The sequence below is a fragment of the Falco naumanni genome, chromosome 10 (assembly GCF_017639655.2).
Source record: "Falco naumanni isolate bFalNau1 chromosome 10, bFalNau1.pat, whole genome shotgun sequence".
NCBI lineage: Eukaryota > Metazoa > Chordata > Aves > Falconiformes > Falconidae > Falco > Falco naumanni.
The window spans coordinates 30736182-30759845 of NC_054063.1; the positions used below are offsets into that span (position 1 = coordinate 30736182).

The following is a 23664-nucleotide window of genomic DNA, read 5'->3' on the forward strand; positions in this document are numbered from 1 at the left end:
ACTTGTCCCGCATGCCTACGCTATTTTCCTTCTATGTATAGTTGGCACTATTGGAGTACTTTCCAGCTGAAGGAGAGTAGGATGACAGTTAGCAAACACTCTTAATAGAGGACTCAGCAATAAAAGGAAAGCAGAGTTGAATAAAAGCTTGGTATCAAGTTCTTGAACTAAAACAAGATGGTAATATTTTACTTTGCCATTTCAAAAAAGCAGCTAAGATGCTTCATTTTCTATGTATGAAGTGTTCATAATTCTTCCTCTGCCTCCCAGAGCCTACACTGCCCTTAGCAAGCCCCATACTAAGTCTTATACAAACCTGCATTCCGAAGATACAGGCTATTCTAATTGCACAGCGTATTCCCTCCAAACAAAGGGATGCAACTTCGGTGTCATCGCAGTTCTGCAAGCCAACACTGTAAGCTGCCAGCAATGGAGTCCATACAAGCTAAAGAAAGAAATTAAGTTCAGAAGCCTATTAACAGTTTTAGCCTAGAACACCAGGTAACTGCAACCAAATATATCTTAAGAATCCACCTGCATTACTTAACGCTTCAGAGTAATTTTCCACCTTTTTACATGCTTAAAAATCATAGCACTGAAGATAAAAGGAGAACTTCACACTCACTTTGAACATGGGTCTGACGTGATCCAGATGAGTGGCACTTGTAAAAGGAGCCTTTGCATGGCTTACTGCCTCCATGAGGGCTTTAGCTGTTTTAGCCATCTGTTCCATCTCCAAGTTGTACAACAACCTTCTCTGCTTCTCATTAGCTACACCTAAGGAGAACACCGCATAGTTGCATTAGTTTCTTTTTCATAGAAGCATATTCCATGTCTTCATGCTGAGCATCACAAAAAGTTAAATAAATGGATGGCAAATCCTTCATCTTAGGCTGACAGCCTCAAAACAAAACTAGCCCTCACCAACTTTATAAATAGTGACTTAATGTTTCTTTATCCTTATACTTAAGGTTGCAACTTCAGTTTTCAAGCAACCTAATTTTGTTCTTATTTTGATCCAGGAAACCTGCAAACAGCACTGAAAACACTGAAAAAAACACTGTGCTGAAGATTCAGAATTAACTAATTTGTATTAAATTAATACCTGCTATTCTGAGTAAAAGCAGTGTACAGCTGGGGATACTGGTTTCTAGTATACACTACACACAGGACTCCTCATTTGGTCTAGATGAGGACAGGTGACTACAGAAAATTACAAACTCTCTGATCTCTGTTTTTTTCAAAGATTATCACAAGGACTGTGCCACTTGCCAGCATACGAACTATGACATGCTACTGACAGGGAGACAAAAAAAACCAACCCAAAACAAAAACCCACCTGTTGTCTAGCACATAAAGACAGGAAGTTAACTCAAAGTAAGTGTCACCTTCAGTTATTCTACCATTTCCTGCCCTCACACTTCTGTTTTTTTTTAAATAATTAAAGAAAAAAAAAATCAACCCCAAATTTAGTTTCTAGTGCCTCTCTGCAATGGTGCCAGATGCACTTACACAGCTATGTTTCCATCACAGAAGGAGCAGTGTTAAGTAACAACTGAGCCAGTTTCATTCCAAATATCTATATTAGCCATTATAAACGTAATTTATGAATTGCACAGTGATGTTTTCAAAAAGGGATCTGAACTCCACTATGCCATCCTGAAAGTTACTGCAATAGTTCAAGAGCACTGTGGTCTTTCCAGTTTCTAGTTCCTTCTTACTTGGTTTACTACACTTCGTTGTAATTGCGTATTCTTTTGTCTCTTTCATTGCAATTTTCTTTCCTTCTATTTCTTCATAGATTGTGGATAAATACTCTACTGGCAGGTCTTTACTATCATTGATTCCTCGATTCATTTTAATGTATTGCTCCTTTGTCATTTTATTTTTAACCTGCAAAAAGAATGGAAGTTCAGATTTTGAATGCAAGTTCCATCCAGGGAAATCTGAAGTTCTACAAGTTCGTTTCTTAAATTTTTACCTGCGGACTGTGCAAGTCTGTAGTCAACATTATAATAGAGTATGCCAAAACATAGGCAGTGTCAGCGCTAGCAAACAGTGTTTGCCTAAGGGAGAAAACCACAAAACAGGTTTTTAGAGCCCAAATTCCTCAATCCATTAGCTCTATGTCTGCATGCAAGAAAAACACCCAGAAGTGCTATGTATTCAACCAAAGAGCTAGCAGTGCCTAAAATTAGTCTTTAGAAATGTATGAAACCCCAAATGTTTTAAAATGCAAATAAAAAAGGGGAGGGGGAGAGGGGGAATAAAAGAATCTTCTTCACAATGTTGAAAACTAGAGATGACTGAAATTTTCAAGTACATTCCAAAAAGATTATACATTATCCTCCTTTGGGTAATCCTACAAAAGCTAAACACCAGCTTACTTTTCACTCCCAGGGTTTCATAAACAATTATACAAAACCAACCCCAGTGATGCACCAGCTGGACTAAGGCACAGGAACCAATTAAGCCTGAACACATAGCTAAATTTCAATGCTGGTTTATTGCATTAGAAATAATAGTAACACTGCCTACTTCATGTCAACTAACATACGTATGTTTTGTTCAACATCTAATGGGAAAGCAGAAACACATGTAACAACATATTAGCCGTTTCTGCCATGTATTTTTAAATTTAACAATTGCTAATGCTTACTACTGTTGTTTACACTTGACTGATCTACATTTAGGAACAAAACAGCTAATTACATAAACAATTTAATATACTCAGGGCTTCCCTCTACTCATAATCCCTTCTAGCAAGCATTTGGGATTTCATGAATGCCAGCATCAATACTTTCTACCCAAAGTTTCCATTTTGCCTAGCTGCTGAAGAGGTTCAGCACCAATATTACCAACATGATCTGCTCCTCACACAAGCCTGTAGAAGTTCCTGACCTGGTATGAGCCCGAGTTGCACCCTGCCCCTCAGGGCCACAAATACAGCCGTTCTTCAGGCATATATCCCATACAAAGGCTTTGAATTACCGTTGGTTGCATTCAATATATCTAGCAGCAAACTTCTCCATTAATCTATCAATCTTCTGGGCTTCACCTGGTAGGCGAAAACCTTCCAGAAATATACGCAGAGCGGAGACAAAGTCTTTTCCACAGAAATCAAGCTGGTCTACATAGGCATACATCACTTCCTTGTTAAACTTGTTGCTTTCCCCAAGAAATTCCCCTACTTGAGTCTAAAAACACAAAAGACAGTTATTACTGTGTAATTCAACTGCCAGCTTTGCAAGAAAGTTTATAGTAAAAGAATTGCACAGCTCTCAGTTTTGTAAGACTGATGCACTTCACTGAGCAGGCAGAGCAACCGTTAGAGGGATAAGAAACCAGGGTCATTAGAAATGACTTTAGACTGCACAGTCTTGCTTTTCTCACTTCCCAAAGCAAGATCTGCATTACTGTAGAGCCAAGGAAAGCTGAACGGTGCCCAGTTTCACATGCAGTAGAGAATGATTTGCCACTGCAGCACATGCTATTCCTTTGCTGGCAAAACACCAGAACTAGATAAAAATGCATGTTCCCACTTACAGAGAATCCCTTCATCACTTTATAGTAAATACAGCTACTTTGCTAAAAAGCCTGGGACAGCAAGTAAATAGAAAGTAGCATTGGTATTAAGTACCTTCATTAGAACCCTTACACTTTCAGTTATCTATCTATGAAATATGAACTAAAGAGAGAGTGCATACAGACACCAGAAGACAGTGGAGAAGATGATGAAGCAAGAGTATTAATTATCTTATGTTGCATGTAGCCTTACAGAACAAAGGCGTTCTTCTTGGTGCAAGAACTGTGCAATGTCCTCTGCTGTAGTGCCAAGCATTCCCTGCTCCTGTAGATACTGTATTCCTCTCTTTGGTTTTTTATTAAACCTGTTCAGATAAAAACATGGGGAAAGTGAGACATACAATTGACAAATATCACAGCCTACAAAATTTTAGTTTTGCAGAGCCCTTATAAACCAGAAGATTCTGTGCTATAGCTCTACGTCTTTTTTTCTAGTTAGAAGAAAGTCAAAAAATGTGCAACAAATTATTGACTATAGCACACCACAGGCTATATCTCATAAGGTATCATTTCCTGATAAGCTTAAAAGTTATTGCTGGAAAAGTCATACAAACACTGACCCTTTTGAAATACTGAAAATTAGAGACTTTCCATGAAATGTTAAAAATGTTGCTGTTCAAGACCTTTTTATAGCATTTACAGACATAAAGATCTTCAAATTAATGAAGAAGTAGTAAAGCACAACTGGACAACGATTTAGTTCTCCAAGCTATTTCAATAAGATAACAAATGGTGTAAAAGCTGTAAGAGAATATTAAGCCCGCCTGCTCAAATCAATTTCCCTCTAGGTACACCCACACTTTCCTCTCTTGTGTGGCTGAACCAGCACAAAGGAAAGCTGTGAAACCGCCCTCCAATTCTACCCAAGATTTCACTGAATTCCTTTTAACTACAGTAGCCTCCAGCATTAGCTTTTGACAACAGCAGGCAAGAGTCTTCAGCATTAAGATCAATTTGTAAGTGTCCCTACAGATTTGACTGTGTAAGACCATAAGCAACAACATGGGTGTACACATAGTTTTTTAGTAGTGAGCTTCTCTTTTCCTGTCATACTGGACTTACAGTTCTATCCCATGTTCAATTATTTCCTTTTGTTGCTTGATGACTTCAAATTGCTCAGGATCATCTGGAACAGCGGTCTGTGTACCAACACTTCCAACTCCTGATGAAACAGTGGAGTCCAACGAGCTCACACTACTCCGTCTCCCTCCACTCTCAAGGCATTTACCTTCAGCTACTTCCTGTTCAGATGGTTTATATGAACCTATTTATGAACATGGTGAGACTTAAATTATCCTGCTCTGTCAAAAGGTTTTAACAATAGAACTTTTTAGTAGAAACTTATGAGTCAATACACATATTTTACCACGTATATTTTCTGGCAGTCTACACTACATGAAGATGCTATTCTGATGCAGTTCTGCCTTTTGTTGGATTATTTTAGAAGAGCAGCAGCAGCTAAGAGAAATTCTTGTACTTCAGCTTAATAACTCCAAGATTTGTCATATGTCTGGTCTTACATAAGCCAGTTCTTATAGTGTAGACAATGGCCTGGCTAAAGCTCTGCAACAGAACTGGGTTATTTGAACCAGACACTTGGAAAGTAAGTTAATGTAACAGCATTAACAATTGTTCATAAAATACTCATTTGCATAAACAAATCTATATGAAAACCCTAGCATCCACACTTCTGAATACCTTTCTAAACACTGAATACACACAAAGACAAACAAATTAGTCTCTCCATAGGTAAACAATCTTACCCAAGCTAGCCTGATGATTGGGGTTCACATAAAGGTCTTTGCTCCATTCTACCATACATTTTAAAATAGAAACCAAACATTCAAGTCCTTTTTTCCTCAGGCTTAGTTCCTAAAACACAAAAACCAAACCAAAACAAAAATCACCAAAATAAAAAAATCCCCAAACCAATATATGTATATCCACAAGTGTTTAGAAAGCATTACATCACACCATTCAAATCTTAGAGAGTTTGTCAGTTGGGGGAAATTAATGGTTATACAAAGTTCCTGCCCCTTGACTACTTAGGTTGGATACATCCGGGCCAAGAGCAACCATAACCAGACTGACATGAGAACACCTTCCAGCTGCTTTAAACAGATGTTCTCTCAGCAACACATAAGTACAACCAAGGGGCAATATACATCAAATCTGAAACACAGCCCCTTTGTTGTGTGAATGATTACGACCATCCACTAGGGTCTCTGCAGTGTCAGATCTTTCCCCAAGCAAGACAAACATCTCCACTACCTTAGCTGTACAGTAAACAGTTCTATTCAACATCTACAACAAAAGTGTCATGGTTTTACTTCCATTTTCTGATCAAATGACCATGGGAGGTGGGGTGGATATCAAGCAAGCATTGATACAATGCTAACCAGAGGCATGAGGTGCACTCAGTTCTGAGACCAACACTGGCACCAAGTTCACTTCAGCGCTGAAAGTCATTAGGCTGGGCTAGAAAAACAGTGCTGTAGGACAAGGCAACACCAGACATATCTGTTCTTGCTGAAAAGCACTCTACACTCCACCCTCCCTCTAAGGGCTGGGAATGGGAAAACATAATTTTAAAAATAAAATACTTGTGGTGGAGATACGGCACAAAAAGTTTGTGCAAAGCAAACATAATAAAGGTACTGCTGGTTCATAAGCCCCAGAAGGAAAGTCATTTCAATAAGGCAGCAGAAGGCTCATCGATTCTCTCTCCCATTGCAGCCCAACCAAAGTGCCCAGGACAAGCCTAGTCTCACAATGCAAATATGCAGCAAAATCACCACGTAAACTAATCATACTGCCTCAGCATCCAGTTGCAGATTACCTAACTAATAGAAAGTAACATCAGTGGGTTACAGAAAATACAAACCACTGGAAGTATTAATAACAATGCAGACACAGCACCACCTATGAAAAAAATAGATTGTTCCCCTTATCTTGAAAGCTTTATTTCTTACCTGTAAAGGCGTCATTCCCAACTCATGCCCACTCCGTCCCTGTGCGATTTTTGACAAATCATTTACAAGGCGTTCAAAGATATTAGCAGCGTTTAAATCACAGTCATAGTTAACATAAATATCCACTACACACTGGGCATCTTGAAAATAAAAGAAAGCACGAGTATTAGGATTCAGTGTAATAGCATTTTAAGAAGGAATCAGCCAGCTAGAGCAGGCGGAGGGATGAATCCAGGCATTTAACCTAAGGACTACGGGATCAAATTAAGTTTTTTGCACTTAAAAATTGTAAATGGCATTTATCTTCAAAATGATTTTCATCTGTTGCCAGAGGAAGTGACTGCTTTTCATAACAATCAAAATACCTGCACAAATTCTAGTTAAAGTCTGAATCACCATCCATTTGTGTTCAAAGGAGCTTGAAGAAGTCTCTAGAATATTCAGGAAAATCTCTTTGAAGAACACCTGCAAAATAACAAACAAAGGACTTCATCTGAAACTTATTAGAACCATGTCAAATGTACAAATTAATCTATACTCAGTAATTTCTCTTGAGAAGTATCATCTCCTGCACATTAGAATTTGAATGCAGTAGTAATATACTATTTTAGTAAGCAAACAAAAATAAGACATTAACCTCTAAGTTCCAGCTGTCTTTTTACCATTGCAGTATTTTTACTTGGGAAGCAGAACATCATACAAGTCAGACAAAAATATATCTCACCTCAATCTGCATTTTTAAATGGGTCTTAAAATTCGAAAGCAGTGTGAGAAAGATGGCAAGAGAGAGCTCAAATACATCAGGAACAGAAGAGACTCCATTTTTAGATAATGCTACACAAAGATATTGCTTGATTGCATTGATGAACATCTCGTGTGTCCTGAAAACTGGACCAGCATTCTGCAGTACCGAGAGAAGAAGCTGAAGAGACACTATCTTAGAACGCAATTCATGGGATCTAGAAAAAAAAAATCAACAAGAAATATATTTTTATTGTCTTTCTGAATACATACTTGTATTCAACACGAGTACTAGAACATTTCTTCCATGTCAAGTAGAAATGACTGCTATTTTAATTCATTTAAATGTGGAGGGGCAGGAGGAGTGGAAGTCAGCCTGCAAGTGATATTGGACAACATCTACCATCTAAACTTGGAGATTTTCCAGCAGTATTAACATCTTAAGACTAACAGCACTGTTGCACCTATTATCCTAGGAAGCATTCCCCTACTCCTCCACCAAAATCTTCACAAATACTATGTGGCCTAGTCAAGGCCACTTCAACTGATAGATTAACAAGCCCATTACACAAAAAAAGCCTCAAGTATTGATTTTTTTTATTATTTGAAGAAAGTTTCAATACTAGATTAATCAAGGTAACTAAAAAACGGGCCTGACAGGTGAATTTTGATACCTGTTTTACTATACAGCAGCTATTTAACTGTCCCTGAAAGCTACCTGAAGAGAACAGTGTAATAAATAGTCTCATTACTTGGGATCTGGTGGCCCATCACCAAGTGGTTTCATGGAGAGCTTGCACAATGACCTGAAGACAAGGAAGGCATCCTTTTGTAGAACATGGGAAAATCTGGCAGCAGCTGGATGTCCAGATAGATCTGTTTCCTTGAGAGCAAGAAACACAACATGACATCTTCAGTGAGACAAAGGAACAGAGCAATTAGAAAGATTCCACAGGTCCTCTGAGAATTAGCTACAGATTTAAAAAAAACCCAAAAAGGTACATATGGCAAATTTTAAACTAAGCCTAAACAGGACTACAAGTGATCTGGATTTTTTTCCACACATGTTGATCAACTCTTCCCATATGCCCCCACCCTGTATTAACATACAACTAAATTTTAGAACAGCTGTTTTCAATACCTACTTAAATTGCAGTTGGTGCTTCCTTTTCAAAGCTGAACAGGTCACATACATTAAAGCTTCTGTCCCTTTTCCCTTCCCAAAATCCCACTCTATTAGTTGGCATAATAAAACCACTTCTCCTTTCCTAACTACATATTAGCATCCAGTGAAGTTATTTACCAGATTATCAGTGGAGGAAACAGATTGCCCATCATCTGGAATCCCGTTTGTTTGTACATTTTCACTGCTAGAGCCAGAAAGAACAGTATCTGCAGTCTCTAATGCAGGTAGAGCCATAACTGTTTCTGTTATCTGCTTTTCTTCAGCCTCTAAAGGGGAAAAAGAGAAAAAATTATTAAAATCACCCACTGAGCTTTTTTTATCCCATGACTTCACGAAGCTCTACAACCAAGTGGGACAGAAGCAGCACTGGTAAACTAGAAGGTTTCTCAGTTACCAGCAAAAGAATACTATGAGACAACAAAAACCTGGCCTTACTGCCTTAGTAGGTGTTCTTAACAAGATACTTAATAACAAACAAACAGAAAAAAGCCACCCAACCCCCAAACTTCCATGCTTTTATAATCGCAGGAATAAAAGTTTGGCAATACATATGCAACTATTTTACTTTAGAAGATTTTGCTACCTTTCACAGCTGACTTGACCACATCTTCCAAGATTCCTTTAACCACTTCCTTTCCTCCATCAGTTGTTTCCTCTAATGAAACACAGGTAATTTTGAATTTAGTACTTTCATTTAGGAAGAGGATTAAAAGGAGAAGCATGACAGAGGTAGAAGGGTTAAAAATTATAGACTTTCTTTTGTAGTTCTCCTCTAAAGCCATATCCAAGAAGCCACACAAAAATACTCATTGATGCAATTCCTGTTGTTTAAAATCAAAACACTGCTATTTTTAATGCAGTGAGTCTGTTAATTCTATTTATCAACTGTTAAAAACTTAGTTTTGGAATATCCCACATTCCTAATTTGGATACAGTATGTGCTTATGATAAGGTCTTCACAATACATATTATTTTTACCACAGGACTTCAATTACCTCAAAGTTATTCTATCACTTCCCACATACCATAATTATTCTCTTCCTTTCCTTCACCTTTATCAACCTAATCAAGTCAAATTCTAGTATAATTCCATATAGATAAACCATATATAGTTTTAGTAGAATTCTAGAGAAAACATGAGCCTTTGTCATAGTTTTCATGTTGTAGACACGAGCAGAGGATGGCCTGTATACTACAAGTGAGAAAAGCCAAGCATAATTTGAGCTAGTAATGCCAGTCAACTCCTCCCCAAAATAGCCTAAAAAGAGCATTTTCCAACAGAAACATTGTAACTGAAAGCAATCAACACAACCTATTCTTGTTCACCTGATGCTGGAAGAGTCAGATCCTGCTCCAACTTCACGTCTCCATTTTCTGTTCTCTCAGGCTCACCGTTGGTTAATTCCACGCTCGGAGGAACAGTGGGTTTGCCCTCCTGATAGCTGTGCTTTAACTGACCAGTCTTCGGAGACTTGGACATCCCTTGAATTGCAGGAGACTGGGATTTTTGCTGATTCGTTTTTTCTGCGTCTCTGGATTCTTGTATCTTGAAAAACCAGTATGAAAAAGTTAATCTAAGGCATAAAACATGACAAGGGAAACCAGATGTCTAAGATGACTGATGTTCCTTTATGAATTCTTGTGTTAACAGAGGGAAACAATGAAAATATGATCACTTGGCCAATTAAATTAAAAAGATGTGCTTCAAGTCTATTTTAAAAGCACCGGTCATTTGTTTATATGAAGCCATTTGATAGAAGCCACAGCGTGAAACCTTGTTATCAGCAATGAGCTTCATATTTTATTTTTAATCAGTCAGCATGCTTAACTACAGGATTGACAGGATTTCTTTTTAAATTATAAATCAATAGATACCCAACTACGACAGACCCATTACAAATAATAATAAAAAAAGTGTTCTGTTCATTTGTCAAACCTAAACATTTGAGATGAGCAAAAGTAATAGTTACATACAGCTTGATTTTCCATCCGTGTAAAAATGACATTTAACATCTGTGTAAGGGTAGCTTTGGCAGTTGTCTGATTAATAAGATTTTTACTGGCCAGATAGATGTTGTAGCAGGTTCTAACAGTCTGAAGAATTGTTCCTTCATGAATTTCTATATACGGAGATGTTACTGCAGTGAGGAGAGCCTGAAAAAATCCATAACAGTAAAAATGAGATCTAAGCAAGAAGGCAACAATACACTTCATGCAGGTCTTCCATAATAACCAGTGGGTTTGTTACGAAACGTGTATCTGTTTATAAGACTTCTTTATAGAATGTTCTAGCTCTCTGAAATGATGTTTCCAAGTCAAAGGAAGTTTAACAGAACTTCCACCTATCTCTGCTCTCTCCTGACCTGGTACAGTGTTTTATCACAACTAGTTTTCCACTAAGGGAGATATTCCACCTCCAAAGGAAACAGTATTATATTCTATACCTTAATTTCTGTGAAAGGGCCAATTGGTCTACACTAGCATCAAACTAATTACTAGAAGGTTCACCAACTTCTAACCTGAGCTGCATTAGCCTAAGTAGATTTCTGAACCAGAACACACACCACTGGTACTACTGTGCCTTGTTGAGAACACACACTGCAGACCTCTGGGACAAGAGCAGACAGGCTAGAGCAGCAGTCCATGTTACTGCATCACAGTTACAGTGCCTTCAGCTGAAGGCGGATAGCAATTCATCAGCCTAATGAACGTGGGCATTACTAGCCCAGAAGATGAACATCAAGCTGTCTGAAAGATAAAGTATCCAGGCCGTGGCTCATCCCGGAAAGAAAGACAAACATTGTACGTGCCGCTTCACCAAGAGGAATCATTTCATATACCAATTCTAACCTGGTAACAGCCTCTCTGAATTCAATGACACATGTAACAGTCTAAGAAATGGACAAACTAGGCCCTAAGCAGCGCTTCACATTAATCTGCTTTCTCTGTCTTTGATTTTTGTAACTGAAAAAAAAATTAAAGTTATGCCAAAATGAACCAAATAAAATACCTTAATTATCTGCAGTTGTACTCCTTCATCAGTTTGAGGACCCTGAAAGCAATTGCAAATGGTTTCAACTATTCGGTCAATCAGTCTTTTTCCAGGTGCTCCACTGTCTGGCGCATTGCCAGTGATATGTCCATATGCAATGAGTTTCTAGGTAGAAAGAACGCAGGTTAGACAGCCATATACTCTTAAGTAAAATACAGTTAAGCACTGCATAGAAAGGGGGGTTTAGACAGCATACTTCACTTAAATCTTTGTGTTAAAACTGGTTAACACCAAATTAAACCAAAAAAGCTACCAAATACTTTGACTGTTCACACATCTAGACAAAATAGAATTAGGAAGTGACACACAAGCTTTTCCCACCCCAACCCTTTCTTCCTACCATAACCAGATAAGATTTAACATAAATCTCTATGTATTCACAACAGAAAGGTTCTGCCCAAGTAGTTAGCTGAGTTTAAGTTATATTTGTTTTTTCTGCAAGAATCTAAATAGGAACAAGATAGAAACGTTCCAGAGTCTGACCTCCCATCACATCAGCACTACAGGAAACAACATAATAAATATTCCTTTTAGAACTCCACAGATGAAACACCTTGACTGAATAACATAAGCATTCATGAGCTTCAATAAAGGCTTACTTCACTATAAAACAACACACACATGTTTCTGACTTGCACTTTCAGCCAAGTCTGATGATAACCCATTTTGCATGGTTTTTGCATCTAGGTAGCCATAGAGGATATCTCCACAGCTCTACATACCCAGCACAGCATTACTTCTTCACTGTAAGAATACCAAGAGCACACAAGATTTTTGTAACAGCATGTTTCTCCATTTCACTCTGTCCAAGTTTGAACTGAACGCTTACCTGTAAACAATCCAGTGAAGTACTAACAATGCGTGGAGACTTTGACTGGCAGGCCAGTTCAAATGGAAGGAAATATTTATCTGCTTCAATGAAATTTGCTTTTGGTGGAGCAGCAGTGCCTTCTCTAGGTCAGATAAGAACAGTTATTAATTTTTCTGAACACGTATATCACAGCAAACTACATTTCCTCCTTTTTTAAATTTAAAGCTGAATGGTACTTAGCAGCATACAAATGTCATGGAAGTGTCTCACACATACATTCTTAAAGGAGTTTAATTTTTTTGAAAAAAATCACACAAAAAACACTTTACATTTATTTATATGAACGAGATCAGATGCAATATAATCTTCAACTTAACTCTTCCCTCTCTATACTCCAACACTGTCCCACTACCTGAAATACTGGGAAACTCCGACACAACTTAAATGATAAAGCTATCAAAGTTACCCTGAATTAAACAGGGCCCATATGAGGGATACTAAGCGAACAGAAATATATTTGGGGGCTCATTTTAAATCATAGCACAGTGCTGGAAAAGTGTTTTAAAATTTTGATTTAAGTACTATTTAAATTGGTATTCTTGATCTGGGCAGTTAAGACTGTATACTATCAAACAGAAGATACTTACTGGTCTTTATGATTTCCCATCAGGCTATATTAAGCCCAGTAAAAGGAAGTGAAAAACTTTTAGCACCTTTTAGAAGTTTTGCAATTTTTTCATAGTGAAATTCAGAGGCAGTTATGGCTTGAGTACCCACAGCCACAAACATTATGTAACTGGAACATACAGACCATATGTTTTTGGCAGAAAAGTGTAATTTTGTATTCACAAATTCATTGCCATAATGTATATACACTCTTAATTTCCACTATCAAGTGATTCCGTTTGCTGTTTTCATGCATAGTTTGCAGCAATTACTAATTTACCTTTGCCTTTCCAGCTCAGTTTTTATTTCATCTGGAAGAAAAAAAAAATTTAAAGAATTTAACACCCAACGTAAGTCATCATTATCAATAACACAAATAAGGAAAATGTGATAAAGCAAAGCTGTTTCAAACCAAAAGTCTTACACTTCAGTACTTGCTATTTCTTTCCTGTAAAATCTTCAGCTTCAGAGATCATAGACAGTTACACTATCTCTCAATTTTTACATAAAAAGCTAATTTTTCCAAGCATTCTTACCAAAAATACCTTTAAGGAACACAGGTATGTATGCAATTTTTATTCAAGATTAAGTTTACATCATAGAGAGCTCAGGTCTGCAGAAGTCTTTAAGTCACCGCATATACCATTAGTTCAATGCATCTGACCTTCCTGTTAACTACAGTGCTAGTTAGCCTGCTTTTCTTAAGCCTCACAGTATGACATCAGCTGAACAAACAACTCCAAGAGATAAGAATTCTGAAATGCAAGCTATTATTTTGCCAGCAGGTTTTCTTTTTCTTTTTTTTTTAATTACACTTTTAATTTTATGAAAAGCTCTCTAAATACAGGGGAAAAAAGTTTCTTCCTCATTTCTCTTGCACAGAGCATAAATCCCAAAGATCCTAGTACAGCTTCTTGAGGATTTCTACTGTATCACCATGACACACAATACAGACCGGAATTGCACTGTAGCGGACACAGCATAGGTGCATACTGTGAAAACTTAACAAAAAAATAGCAAAACCAGCACACACAGTAAGGCTGCACAGCTATAATCATTTGTAACACCATGTGAAAACCTGTCCATGCCACCCTGTATCATGTGCCTGCAAATTATCATGCTTACAGAACTTGTTTAATTGCAGAGTTATCAGAAATGGATCACTCATTCAACACTATCCCCACAACTGTGGGAGGCATCATTGCTTAGGATTAGGTGTTCACAGTTCAGATTTCAGTGCTGTCTGCAAACCTCAATTTCTTCTGTCTCAGAAGCATCAATACACAAAACACACTAACCAACAAGGACTGCAACATCTACATATTTCAGGTTTTTGCACAGTCCTACTGCTCAGTGAATGTCACAAGAATTAATCCTTGCAGAGTATGCCTATTTTGTAGCACCACCACCCCTATTTTATAGGGAAAATAGAAGCAAAATGCAGAGGAAACCTGTGTGACTACATGCTACGGGTGACAAGCTATATCCAGGACTGGGACTTGCTATTCTATCTGCCATATTCTCTCATTAACGAAACTCAGTCCGACATCCATTAGCAACAAATGATGCAACAAGAACTGAAGTAACATTATCCACTCTATAGTCAACAAAATAGACAACAGAAAAATTGAAGAGTCACAGGCCCGCAGCGCATCATAGCTCTGTTTAGTAGCCCACCATTTCCTGATCAAGTCCATCAAGCAAACAAGCACGTCCAGTAGTTTTGAGGGAGATGTGATTTTCTCTTACCAGTACTGAACAAGGCAATGAGCCAAGCCAACTGCATAGCCCCTGTGCTGGGATTTCAGAATTAGAAGTAACTTCCCAGCTCTGCGATACTGCAAATCCAGCAGCATCATCCCCTAATACTTCACGCTTCAACTGGTAAGGAGAGTCAACAGAATGGAGACTGTTGATAAGAAATAACCAAGGTTCTCCATGCCAAACAGACAGACAATGTAACTCCTCACACTGCACCACTTCTTGCAGCAGTTTTCTTCACTCCAGTATCCAGTTGGTTTATCAAGAAGATGGCCAGTCAGGAGTTCAATTCAGCAAAGTTTCAATTCAGTCCTCTTATTTTCCCATCTTCGATACCACATTATGATCCACATAGCTACTGAGAACAACATATGTTAAGAGACCCAGCAATTTATTGTGTCCCCATTTAGATCTGTCTTATTATTACAGCAGTGCCTTCCTGTCACCGACAAGAACTGGCTGCTTACAACACAGAGTTTTCTGGGTAGCTTTACATGTCCAGAACGCTTAGTCCTGCCTCCAGGTCTTGGCAGTGAAAAGCATATTTTAGCTGTAGCCAGAATCTCAAGTACAACTGTCACACAGTTAATGCTTTATTTCAAGACACTCTGTAGAACTAAGGTTTACAGGTTGTTGTTGTTTGTTTTGTGTTGTGTTTGTTGTAGTTTGTTGGGGTTTTTTTTTAATACCAATTTCAAAAACTCGCTCTCTGAACTAAGGGTATTTTTACAAAGCAGAAAGACTGCCCAAGTCAGCCAAGTAGTCCCTCTTGCACTAAGAATTATAATTTGTCTAGTTTGGAAATAATAGGCTTCCTTAATTTGATAATGTTTCGGTCAAGTCAGACTAGACACCTTTTGAATACTCAAGGTATTTCTACAGTACATGAAATAGAAAGCTACCGATATCAAGAAAGCAGACCAATAAAGTGAGTATCATCAGAGATACAGAAAAAAAAATATCCATATTTGATATATCTAGCTCAGTGAATATAAGTTTTCTTTAGGGGCTTTCTTGTTTGCACACTTACTCACTTCCCACTCCTCCTCAGCAGCTGCCATTTCAGCAGTTGCAAACAAGCCTAACTTTTGTGATATTTGAGCTGAAAAAAAATGAAGCCTGTTTCGTGTCTGTTAGTCTGGCCAGCCTATTACTCAAAACTTGTCTCAGTTCATCCAGTTCAATTTTGGCATCCTTCTTCCCACTGCACCCAGCTGCCAGCAGAAGGAAAGCTGAAGGTCATATGCACCATCTTCATTTTGTCATACTGTTTTGTGGGAGGTGGATAGCGAGGCTTGTTGGGGGGTCGGTCCAAAATACAAATTCCTCACTTAAAATTCCCTTGTTAAAAAATTTCAAAGCTACAATAGGAATATTATAGCAATGAGTCCACCCAAGAAAATAAGAAGGTTATTTTGTAAAATTTAATACCATACAAGAAAAAAAGGTTTCCCTGTTAGGATACATTATTCTTAGCTACAGAAGTGCTCACTCTCACATTTAGGATGTAACCAAGTAATGCTATTATTTTCCAGATCTCTAGATCCTACTGAAATAATTTCTCTTTCTTTCAAAGAGATCACTTTCCCCCATACAGTTTTTTAGCAAAGCAGCATAGCAAAACAATCTTTGAATTGAAACTTCACAAATACTTTAGCCTTAAGGAGATATGATCTTGCCCATCTTTACTGATAGTTATATTAGATCTTGCATTGGAAAAATATGCAAGAATAGCATCCCATATTAAAGCAACAACAATTTCACTCTCAAAAATACTCCATATTTTAAAAAAAAAGCTAACCAAGACCTGACCAAGCTCCCTGCAATTTTATTGTATAAAGGCTTTTTCTAAAGCCATATAAAAACATATGCACCACAACCATATTTTAATAGATAATGCTGGCAGAAGAGAATAAATGAAAGGAAAAAAGCAAGTTACAGGCATGCCTCTGCCACTGATTGCATCAAAAGAGTTTGGAAATCTCCACATTTGAAGCACTCATTTGGTGGTCTGACCACCAAAAGCAAGTGAAACAGAAATTGTTGCCTAATTGAAGACTGCTGCCATGAACAGTTTGCCAAACCCTGACCAGGCACATCCAGAAACCTACTGCCACTGTCCTCTTCCAGTCATAGGATTAAGGGGCACAGCTCAATTCCCTTCCACAGCTACAGAACACAGTCTGAATTTTGGTCAGTGTCTGGTCAGCACAGCACAGCGCTGACCCCTTGCTTGGTGCTTTTGGTACTAGAGCTACCTGTTACCTTCAAGGCCAGAATGTTCTGCATACATCGCATCTACTTCAGTCAGAAACATCTTCCACTACGGGCACTATATGAGCTGCCCACTCATCACAAGTCTTTCAGCATTTCTACCCAGCAACAGAACTGGAATAACAAGCAAGGCCTCACAGCAATTTCTTCCAGAGCTTCTGGCCATAATAAAAGCAGGATGGCACTCAGGCTGACAGTAACTACCTTTCCTATAGTAGATAGATGGTTTAAGTTTGTTTGTATTGAAAACTATATATTACAATGGAGGAAATAGTTGTCCGTCTGCAATTAGATGCCATCCTACATTAAGATACAGTCAGGTTTGTCTCAGTGGAAATGAGCTAGTTTTTGTGCATGAAATGGCATAGCTTGTGTTAGCACAAGGACACCAGCAATGTCTTCCCATAGCTTGTCAGAACACCAGACAGCAGTGCCAATCCAAACACACAGAGCAGCAGCAAAAGCTTCCCTCCCCCCAACCCAGTAAACTCCACTGCATTGCCTAACTCCAGGCTGCCTTAAACTTAAATTAAAAAAAAAAACTAACACCCTGCATTTATTGATTCTATCGATCGTTAGGGAACCCTTTTGAAAATGCTGCCACAACGAAGCAAGACTTATCTCCTCTTTGCCCCAGCGTGCGCAAAACATGCTAACCAAGAGGCTACTGAACTAAGAAACGCAAACTTATTTTAGGTATCTGCCATTTATACCCAGAGACTTCTTCAACACACAACTAGACTCCTAAGTGAAGCATGGTTTAAGAGATTGCCTTTTTAAACTCATTACCAAGCTAACTAAATTAATTCTGGTGTTTACAAAGCTTAAGAATATGTATGTGGAGGTGCTCAGGCAATCAAATAAGGTCACATAACCAGGTCAGCTGCACAATATGTCATTAAAAACAGTCCTAATAGGGCAAGAGTAGTAGTTTATGCGAGACACCCAGGCACACAATTAGCATTAGACCAATGTGAACTGCTGAGATAGATACTGTGTTCCACTGCAAATTTCTCAGTATACAGATTATTTCAGTAGATTTACTAAGAACCATGTGTACCTAGAGCTCCATGTAAATGCTTATTAAGCAACTATTTTTATACAGTACGCTAGCTGTCTGTTGAAAACAAGTTTTCTTAAAAACACAGTTTTCTAAAGCAGAGCAGAACAGCTTCTCTGTTTAAAAACCTCCATTTCTCCCAGTCTCTCCTGGGGCTTACTGGCACTAAGAGTACAGGATACAACCGTTACACCTACTGATGAAGCAAGAGACTGTATGAAGGAATCTATTCAAACTCTGCTTACTCAACATTAAGACTTTCTATTTCAAAGGAGGGAGTGGACAGAGGAAAAAAAACCCCAACCAACACACAACCAAAAAAACACCACTGTGAACCGGTTTTCATCCTTTACTTCCACATTTCCGTTTACATCCTATGTGAGCCTATGCTACTTCTCACTTCTACAAAGTCATGAAGCTCCTTTGCAGTCCAAAACTGCATAGTATTAGTACAGATAAAGGTATATTACTGGGAAAGGAAGAGGAAAAAAAAAAGGTAGGAACCGTTTAAATATATCCCTCTGTCTTACCAAACAAAAAATTTAAAGCATATGTAATTAACAGAAACACTACAGCAGAAACTGCAGAAATAGTTGCAGGTTAATTTATATTAGGTAGTTGTAGAATACACCAATTCCTCTAGAAACGATGAGGCACTAAATAGACTTCCCTAGTACTAAAAGCAGATATCATTTACACATGACCCATGTCTGTGTCAACTGGTTTATGAACGTTCCAATACCTCAAGGCTCCATTAAAAAGGCTATTGTACAAATAAGGCAGCAGAATAAATGGAATTTAGTAAGAGGTCAAAAGGAATTATTTGAAGTACGACATGGAGAAAGAAAAAAAAAGACTATAACAGCTGGCACAATTACCAGTTTCACAAAGTTAACTTTACATTTCTCTCAGATGGAATTAATTTTACTCAGAGGTGACTGGACTTTTTTATTATTTTTTGAAACACTGAAACTTAACAGTTTGTGTAGATCACGAAGTTTGCCCTTAACTCCTCAGATTGTAAGTAATGTTCTTCCCCTGTTAAGAGTTAACGTAAAGTATAAGCAAATAAAACTGATTTTTTTAATTTGAGTAAAAACAAGTGCTTACTCTAAACGGGAAAAGGTCGGGGGGGGAACCCCAATGTAAATAAAAGAAACCACATTCGTGTTGGCAACTTAAAATTATGCAAGAACATTCACCAAATATAACAGAGATCCTTTAGTACAGTAATCAAGGCCCTCCTAGGGCAGAAGAGTTGGGCAACAGGTTATCTATTCATGCTGACCCCTGCTTAATCCAGAAAAGCAGAAGGGACTTTTTTCCAAGCAAGATTAGCAAAAAAACCCCCATGTCCATCACCACAAGCATTAACTACCTTCAAATGTACTGTACCTTAAAATATGCAGACATCGAATAGTAATAATCCAATATGTAAATGCTAATAGATGGCTCTTGCACAATACCACTCTTCCAAAATCATAGTCTTTAATGTGTTAGCAAACAAAGATTGTCACTAGAAATACTTCAAGAAAGGTCCCTTTCTCGCCCTCTAAATGTATTTACATAACAGCAAAGCCGGTTCCCAGTCCTGTAAGTGGTTTGGGTGCACACTGGGGGAGTTGGGGAAGAAACCAGGAAGAGGAAGTAAGTAGGAAAAAAGTAGTCTCTAAATACTGGGGCACACGTGTTACACTACTGCTCACAATGTCAACTTTAAGTAATAAAAAAATACCCTTCTATCTGGTTACCGTCCTCTGGATATACTATCAGTACAATTAGTTCCTACAAATTTCTTCAAGGTAAGCATTGTGGGAAGGAAGATAAAAATGACAGCTATTTTTCAAGCCCACATTCACAGTGCATTGGACAGGACTTGCATCTGCTCAGTTTCTTTGCATACTCTTCTGTTTTGGATACAGTAAACATTCCCAAACTAAAGGAAAAAAATATTGGTGTAAAAGCAACCAAAACTGTAAGAGACATGTCACTTTTGCACATTGAGAAAGGCCATAGAGAACTCCAACTGCAAGCCCTACGCTACTTTACCTGGCTTATTTTTTCCCTCTTCATGACATACTATATGTTTTCAGAACTTTTAACACTGAGATCAGTATCATCATTTTGTACTTGCAGGAGATTTCAGGACTAGCCCACCAACTTCACAAAAAGTATTTTCAGTTCTGCAAGATACCACAGACATTGCATTCGGCTACGCTGCTAACAGCTTTTAACCAGTCCAACCATGAGCTGGATATAAGATGTCAGAAGATTACCAGCCCTGGAAGATTAGAGACTCCGTAAGTCAAGGGCCTTAAACAGCCCGTTTCCTCGTGTAAAAGTTTATAATTAATCTTTTCAAAATTCGTTCTACAGTGATAAGCCCATATCCTTTTGTTTCACGTCGAGACCAGAACTTTGCAAGACAGAGAGCTAGGTTTTTTCCCCTTGGATTTGCACATCTGGTATCACAGCGAGAACTGCCCCACCTGGTCCCGAGCTCAGCCGGGGCCCTGCCCGCAAGCTCGCAGCCGGGGACGCGGGACCCCCCGCACCCCGCGGGGCCCAGACGCGACGGAGGGCCCCTCCCGGGGGTGACACACACACACACCCCGCCGACCCGCCAGGCCGGGAGGGCTCTCGGCTCGCAGCCCGCCGCAAGTGGGGGCGCCCCGCGGGCCGTGCCGTGCCGTGCGGGGCGGACTCACCCAGCGCCACCTGGCAGGCTCTCCGCAGCTGCCCGTGCGGGGGCCGCTTCGCCTCCTTCTCCGCCAGGATCTTCTCCAGCGCCCGCGACACAAACATACTCTTGGTGCGGGCGTCCTGCTCGCGGGCCGGGGGCTGCATGGCGGGGCAGCCCCGCTGCGGGGCAGCGATGGGGGGCGGCCGGGGCCGGCGCTCAGAGCCTGCGGCCGCGCCGCGGCCCCATCGTCCGGAAGAGACGTGCCTCCCTCAGCGGCCGCCACCGCGCCACCGCCACGGCGCCGCCATATTGGCACCGTCACGTGACTAGGGCTGCCACCCCGCCTCCCCGCGATGACCTCCGACCCCTCGCCGAGCCGGGAGTGACGGGCGGCGGGGCGGGGGCGGCCGGTCGCTGCCGCCCGTAACTAAATAACACCAAACGAAATGAACGCCGCCCGCCGCAGCTTCGGCCCTCTGGCCAGCTTCCGAGCGGGTCACGGCCCTGCGGCACCGGCCTCCCGCCGCACCGGGGCGCCCACACGGCCGCCTCGGGCCCCGCACGGGCTCTCCAGAAACGTTGGCCCCTTGTCTTATCCCTACGCTTTCTGGGGACAAATCCCGACCAATTTCCTTGGTGTAATACGAAATGCTCAAGTGGCAATTAGTCCGTTGCGTCTTGGGTACAAATTTTGGCATGTCAGAACTGCAATGAGAGATGCTGCTGCGATTAGCTGTACAGATTAAGTTATGATTACTGAAAGGGAAGTCATGTTAATAAAATACTCATTGTTATAATGCTTCTAATCTAAACATCTCAACATTTGCATTATCACTTTTAACTTCCACAGAATGAGTCCTGTAAAGAGGCGCTGGGAAAGTACAGATGGGAAAGACCCAAAGTCATGCGTTAAAGAAGAATCACTAATAATCAAATTTCAAGTCCCAGAAACTGAGTTTCCTTTAATAACTTTACGCTCAATTGCATCTTCACCCTTTAACCTTTGGCCTACGTGATAGGGTACCTTACACCCCAGATCAAATTCTGAACTCTTTGAAAAACAGTATAATCTTAGGAAATAATCTGTAGAGGTCATTTACTGCATTGACACCTTCATCTGGCAACCATTGCTGGGACACAGTCATCTCTTCTATGTCTTTCTACAATGAATTAATCAAATTAAGATGACCACACCTAACTGGGAATACAGGGATGTGTTACATTGTCTAGATTGTAATTCTAAATTCTTATTTTCCAAGCAGTGGGATTCTAATTCCTTAAAATATCATTAATGGATACTTAATGTCAAGTTGTCAAGAGCTGCAATTTTTGTCCTAGAAACCACTATCAAAGGCTCCAAATCCAAACACCAGTGGAAAGCATCAGTTTATTATTATTTCTCAGGGAAAATGGACAGGGCCTTTTTGATCACCTCTACTGTCCAGAGGTTTTTGTGGACTGGCTCCACAGAGCTGAGGACTCCACTTGTATGAAAAAGTAGGAGTTAGAGAATAGGAAATCAGAAATTCTAACAAAGCCAGGAAGGACCTCTATCAAGAAACAATTTCTAAGGTTTGTTAGTATCTGAAAACCTGGGCTATCCTCAGGGATCACCAGTTTAAGTATGGGTGTGATATGAGTGCGATTTCATGGTTCATCTTTAAATCACAATTTATGAGGTTGTAACTGCCTCAAAAATCTGCTAGTTGTATCTGTTCTCTTGACAGTAACAGTATGTTCAGCCTCTTCTGCTACCAGAAAATGTACTACATAACAAAGGTGAGACACTGTTGGAAGGTTAAAGTCCTTCTGAGAGTTTGTCAGCTGTCATAAAGCAACGGACTTGAACTTTCCTCTGCATTAAGTGAACAATGTACATTCAGAGTGGATCGCTATTCCAAGTCAGAATCACAGAAACATGAGGCTGGGAAGAACTTCAATAGATCATTTAGTCCCCAAGCAGAATACTGTCTCTTCATGAAGAGTTCTATTATAGGAGATTTAACAGCTTTTCAGTTAGTTGCCCCCCCCCCCCCCCCATCTTGCTAACTATCCTGTTAGGAAATTGTGCCTAATACCTGGTCTGGATGTTAACTGCTATCCATTAGCAGATGGAAGGACTCTATTATCATGGTGTTGGGAATATCAGAAAAACAAGAGACAACTAATGTAGAAATCAGGGTATTCAATATTGGTGGCTTTTTAAAAATTAAGACATTTCCAGATAGTGACTATAGATTCATTTTTGGTTTATGCTGAAAGTGTCTTACAGTCTGGTTCTTTCAGTATTTTGTTTGAGTTTCTGGTCTCCTGTATGAAAGACATTCATTCCTGTTAACATATGCCTGATTTCACTCTTCTTGTAGCCTCAGTAACACATTTATTTCTACACTAAGAGTAGCTTTCATCCCCAAGCTGATACTTGGTGTATTAATTTAATTGCACGATATATTGAAACCATGCAGTGTATGCTTCTGTAGTAGCAACTAAGCCCATTAAATATTTAGAAAAATGCAGCTGATTTCAGAATGCTGAAGTAGCCCAAATTTTGTCCTGCTGTTTTCCTGGCAGGATTCAGTATGCTACTACTTTTAAACAGTATCAGCTGTGTAATCAATTTATATATTTGCTATTTATTTTTAAAGTATGTTACACACCTAAAAGTCTTGAGTATTAAGTCATTACGTGGTCTAGTATTTTGTATGGGGCATCCAGTTCCATGAGATATTTCACCATCTCCTTTGGGTCTGTGAACATCTTAAGGTTTTAAACCCTATTTGTATTATCTTTATATGTCTGTGATCACTGAAGTAGGCCATTTCCACATAAACCACTTTGGGTATCAGGGGGTTGAGAGATGGTTTACATGCCAG

General features: G+C 39.4%; 1 protein-coding gene across 3 annotated transcripts in view; it reads right to left on the reverse strand.

Moving 5' to 3' along the window:
• ARFGEF2 (ADP ribosylation factor guanine nucleotide exchange factor 2) overlaps positions 1-21101 on the reverse strand; it is a 37896-nt gene extending 16795 nt beyond the window's left edge. The window contains exons 1-20 of one of the 3 annotated variants that reach the window (XM_040609105.1): positions 20817-21101; positions 13294-13324; positions 12366-12489; positions 11495-11641; positions 10459-10638; positions 9811-10030; positions 9068-9139; positions 8602-8750; positions 8051-8181; positions 7282-7516; positions 6923-7022; positions 6558-6697; positions 5349-5457; positions 4648-4849; positions 3779-3890; positions 2992-3197; positions 1982-2066; positions 1722-1893; positions 626-777; positions 317-445 (exon numbers count right to left, since the gene is read on the reverse strand). In XM_040609105.1, coding sequence (XP_040465039.1) covers positions 317-445; positions 626-777; positions 1722-1893; positions 1982-2066; positions 2992-3197; positions 3779-3890; positions 4648-4849; positions 5349-5457; positions 6558-6697; positions 6923-7022; positions 7282-7516; positions 8051-8181; positions 8602-8750; positions 9068-9139; positions 9811-10030; positions 10459-10638; positions 11495-11641; positions 12366-12489; positions 13294-13324; positions 20817-20955 — 2835 coding nt within the window. In that variant the 5' untranslated portion in view covers positions 20956-21101. The remainder of the gene's footprint in view (positions 1-316; positions 446-625; positions 778-1721; positions 1894-1981; positions 2067-2991; positions 3198-3778; positions 3891-4647; positions 4850-5348; positions 5458-6557; positions 6698-6922; positions 7023-7281; positions 7517-8050; positions 8182-8601; positions 8751-9067; positions 9140-9810; positions 10031-10458; positions 10639-11494; positions 11642-12365; positions 12490-13293; positions 13325-20816) is intronic. The other 2 variants (XM_040609107.1, XM_040609106.1) reach the window with 2 other exon arrangements.
• Between the last annotated feature and the right edge of the window lie 2563 nt (positions 21102-23664).